Source organism: Gymnoscopelus braueri, assembly GCF_963280865.1.
Source record: "Gymnoscopelus braueri genome assembly, chromosome: 17".
Classification (NCBI taxonomy): domain Eukaryota; kingdom Metazoa; phylum Chordata; class Actinopteri; order Myctophiformes; family Myctophidae; genus Gymnoscopelus; species Gymnoscopelus braueri.
This window is the reverse complement of record NC_137617.1, coordinates 40,622,139-40,627,138: the sequence shown is the minus strand read 5'-3', so window position 1 is coordinate 40,627,138 and position 5,000 is coordinate 40,622,139. Positions and strand designations below refer to the sequence as shown.

The following is a 5,000-nucleotide window of genomic DNA, read 5'->3' as shown; positions in this document are numbered from 1 at the left end:
AATGGACCCTGACAGGTCTGTAACTCTGAGAGTGTACAAATGGAACCTTACGGGTCCATTTGGTTCCATTTGAACACTCTCAGATGGTGGCCCTTGAAATGTAAAAGTTTGAGAACCACTGGTATTGTAATTGTATAACAGACGTGAAGTCCACATAACGTCATGTGATAAAAACCCGGGTTCCAGAAACGGTTCCAAATATGATGGAACCGGTTCCGGTTCCTCAAATGCTGGATCCGGTCCCTCCGATTCCTCCGGTTTCCGTATCCAAACCCTATGGTGACAACGAATAATAGAGCCTTCACTTTCCATTCTCTTATTCTCATTTCACCAACGAAGCGGGTGACCTACAGTACATGTAAATGAGGATGACACCGTGTCAAGGAACAGTGTCAGTGCGCCGGCTTTATCTGCAGATATACCCCTACCGTGTTTTGATTTAGTTTCTATTTTGCTCCGACAAAGCACTCAGCGATCTGTATTATTTCTTTCGTAAGGCAAAAGTGCACTATAAATGCCATATATTATTCATGCGGGCTGTTATTGAGGCCAGGCTCTGCTGCAAGCAAGGCCGAGTCTGGAGCCTTCTTTTTTTTTATTTCATTCAGGTCCGCTTTGTTTACCGAGGATTTTGCTCCTGCAGTAACGCTGGTACCCCTATGAGTGGGGATTATAGACGTGCGAGTAATTAAAGTAAACAACAGCCTATAAAAACAACAACGGCTTTCTCAGAAGAAAATCTCCCCTGTTGTCTCTCTCCCCGCCGGTTCAGACGAACCCGAACGGAAACTGCTGCCTTCTAATGAAGACTTCAAGCATCTAAAAAGAGGAAAAACAAAGCTGGGAAATCGTTTCAGACATAAAGAGGATATAAAAAGAACTTTGGATTGAACACTTCAAGCATCCAAAAACAGCTAAAAGATGCTGGGAAATCGTTTTCAGACAAACAGAGGATATAAAAAGAACGGGGATTAAAAGTGCCTCGTCACGTTGTTCCCGGCCTGTCAAACGAAATGTCTCGCTATACTGCTTTAGACCAAAAAGAAACGGAACAGAGAGTTGTTTGTGCAACTCAGTGTTCAACCTGTATTCAAGGACGTAGAGGATAATCAAAGAAAGTTGGCACGTCGTCAATACGGACACAGTATTTAAACCCATTAAGACCCGAGGATGTATAAGCTTGTGAGCTTATACATCTCTATGAGCTTGTATATCTGCTATTTTTGAATAGCCAACGCTAAAATCTAAAATGACACAGACGCTTTCCCGGTTTTAATGGGTTGAAGACAGTCCCAGGCTACGAACCACTGCCCTAACCTACGTTGCAACATGCTAGTGAAAGCAGACCTTTTCTCCAGATGATTAGCTTCATGTTTTCTCACTCAACAGTAAACAAACCAACAAACAGAGTATACAGGGTATCTGTACATTTCTGGAGTTACAATGGTATGACTTTTAAGAGCTTTTTAATAGCAACTTGGCCAAATTGTCAAATATCACATAAGAAAGAGGCAAACTAGCTGATCTACAAGCTCACAACGCCTCACAGTGCGAGGCGTTGTGAGCTTGTAGATCGGCTATTTTCACAATATTTATCTGTGGAACCGAGACAAACTAAATGTAATGCCTACAATTCCAAGGGTGGGGGGTCCCCAGTTCAAGAATGATTATTTTGGGGGGTCGCAGCACTGAAAAGTTTGGGAACCCTTGCTCTACATCATCCTTTATTGCATCCATTTATTGACCATGTCAAACGAAAACAGACTTTTCAGTATTATCCGTATTGCCTCTAATATATAAGATTACTGGCCTTCCCACACCCACACTTTCTGATATGAACGATACAGCCATCACACGTTTAGCACTCACAATAGCAAATTACACTGATCGTCCCCTCGATCGTCACTTTACACTCATGCCATCCGGGCGAAGGTACATAACTTTGAGATGAGAAAAACCTATTTTTTTGCTGCACTAAACACAATGCCTCACTGATATGTTGGTTTGTGTATCCATGGGGACTTCATGTAGTGTTTTGGAGTTATGTTGTTTTGCACTGTTATGTGTTTTCTGTGGAACAGACTGTGATTTATATATATATCGGGGCAGCAGTGTCTCAGGAGGTAGAGCGGCCGCTTGGGAAACGGAAGGTTTAAACGGAAGAGTACCCGTTGTACCCATTGTACCCGTTGTCAGACAGACATTTTGAGCATTGCTCTATAATAAAGGAATGGAGTTATATATATATATATATATATATATATATATATATATATATATATATATATATATACTGTATATATTGAAACTTTTTGTGTTTTACTTGATCATTCTACACTACAGTGTCACACAAAAGCATCAAAAGCAGCAGATCTGCAAGCTTTGAGCGTGCAAATATGCAACTTTTGCTATTTTTTTATTTGAATCCTGCAAAGTAACAGTTTTGGTAGACTGAAAGAACGAGCCCATTCGATGGTCTTGAAGGGCGGATCCAAACCCACTTAACCCAGCCGCCCGGATTCCTGCGGCGCTTCCCAGTGCCATCTATTAGAGAGTTACGCCAACTCCGTTCACTTCTTCGGGCCAGGTCTTCTACATACACATACATTGGCAAATAGTGACAAATCCCTAAACCGGAAGTTCGTGGAATGCATTGAAGTCGACGGCTCCTTGTCACTATTTCCAGCTACATGAACCACGTGACCGACGCTGTTTCTGACCCCTCATTGGTGCAACTCTCTAATAGAAGGCTCTGGCGCTTCCTCTTGCTTCACCGATCTATGTCCCCACCTCCCCTCCCCCCGGCCTGTGCACGGAGCACGCTGACGTCACCAAATTTAGAGCGACGCCCCTCTGCACTCTGATTGGTTAGGAGATAACAAGGTTTAGAGACCGCCGTTCCTGCATGGCTCTCCCAGGCTTTTTTTCTTTTGTAACAAAAAAAAAAGGCATGGGTTTCCGAGGCTACAGTTTTGGAAATCAGCACACCTGTCAACAGGTGTGTTAGATACAAGAGTACAGTACAGTATGTTTGTAGCAGGGCCAGGGACTATGGATATCTTCCTCAAGTCAGAGGAAGAGCACAGCAGAAACTACAAATTCTGTCAATGTAAACGTGAGGCATTCATTCGTGAAGTGTGTGTGCGTGTGTGTGTGTGTGTGTGTGTGTGTGTGTGTGTGTGTGTGTGTGTGTGTGTGTGTGTGTGTGTGTGTGTGTGTGTGTGCGCGCGCGCGTGCGTGCGTGCGTGCGTGCGTGCGTGCGTGCGTGCGTGCGTGCGTGCGTGCGTGTGTGCGTGTGTGTGTGTGTTTACTTTTTGCTGGATTGAACCAAAATGCTGTGGTCACACAGGATGAAAGTATAGACATGGTTTATATTTCGTCTCTGTCGGGTGGAAACCTCATTTTGTCCAAAACTGTTACTACAGATCTACAAGCTCGAAATGCGGCACTTATTTTGAGCTTGCGGAACTGCTACTTTCGATGCTTTTGTGAGACACTGTAGTATGAACAAGTAGGGTGTTAATTTATGGGAAAAAGGAAACACCAAAATTAGAATATGGAGATAAGAGGGGTTTCAGCCCGAACAGCGACGATTTGTAACAGTTAAGTGGAAGAACTCATAGTCAGCATTTGTGTGCTTGTGTGTGTGTGTCTGTCTGTGTGTATGTGTGTGTGTGTGTGTGTGTGTGTGCGTGTGTGTGTGTGTCTGTGTTTATTTGCAGAGTATCTTTGCTCAGTTCCAGTTCAGCAGTGAGCGTGTGCTTCCCTCGGACGCTCTGAGGAGCGCGCTGGCCAAGACCTTCCAGGACGAGCAGCGCTTTCAGCTGGGCATCATGGATGACGCCGCAGAGTGCTTCGTAAGTCACCAAAGACACACGCACGCACGCACACGCACACGCACGCACACGCACACACACGCACACACACACACACACACACACACACACACACACACACACACACACACACACACACACACACACACACACACACACACAAGCACTTACATTTTTTATTACTTAAAGGAGGAGTTCACCCAAAAAACGACTTATTTTCTATCAATTGCACACCCCATGAAGCCTTGAATCCTTGGATTTATTTTTGTTTTTGTGGCATTCCTAAGACAATAATTTGATTCCCGTCTCCTACCGGCTAATGTATCCGGTAGGAGACACAAAGTAGAAAGTTTGTGTCTCCTACCGGATACACACCCGGTCATCAAATTATTGGCTTAGGAATGCCACAAAAACTAAAATAAATCCATGAATTCAAGGCTTCATGGGGTGTGCAATTGATAGAAAATAAGTCATTTTTTGGGTGAACTCCTCCTTTAAGTCAAAGTATCAATACTGGAATGCAGGAACACTCTGTTACAAGTGAAAATCTGGTAATCAGAAAGTATACTCATTATGCAGAATGTCTTCAAAAGTATAAATTGTATACAAATCTTTTGAAAATAGCAGATCTACAAGCTCACAATACGTCACATCGCAAGCTCACAATACGTCACATGTAGGGTTGAATTCATTCAACCTTTATTTACAATTCTCTGAGAGATCATTGAGGGAGACCCTCATTTACATAAGAACAACAAAGAAAGACAATATGTTGACAGCAATCAGTTAAAACAGTTGCATACAGGTAATGAACGGTAATTAAGTAAATTCCTAAAATGGCCAAATAGATGCTATAGGGTATTCAGTTTAAGATCTTGTTGCAAGAGGTTCCAAGAACCAGGTGCACCAATGCTGAAAGCAGTCTTTCCCTGCATGTTCACATTTGGCACGAGGAACCAGAGGGACTAGCCAGTCGCTAGAGCGAGATAGAATGCGACTATAGAGTTCTGACGTAACATGGCCACACACACACACACACACACACACACACACACACACACACACACACACGCATGCGAGCACACACACACACACACAGACACGCATGCACGCACACACGCACACACACACAAACAGATGGAAGAGAGAGAGCAGGTTGTTAGC

At 43.6% G+C, this 5,000-nt stretch overlaps 1 protein-coding gene across 1 annotated transcript in view; it reads left to right on the top strand.

Moving 5' to 3' along the window:
• The window catches only part of LOC308105144 (ubiquitin carboxyl-terminal hydrolase 54-like), a gene marked incomplete at its 5' end in the record, with an annotated part of 76,490 nt that overhangs the window by 14,578 nt on the left and 56,912 nt on the right, over positions 1-5,000 (top strand). Inside the window, 1 exon segment of the mRNA XM_080455776.1 lies at positions 3,723-3,857. Coding sequence (XP_080311902.1) covers positions 3,723-3,857 — 135 coding nt within the window.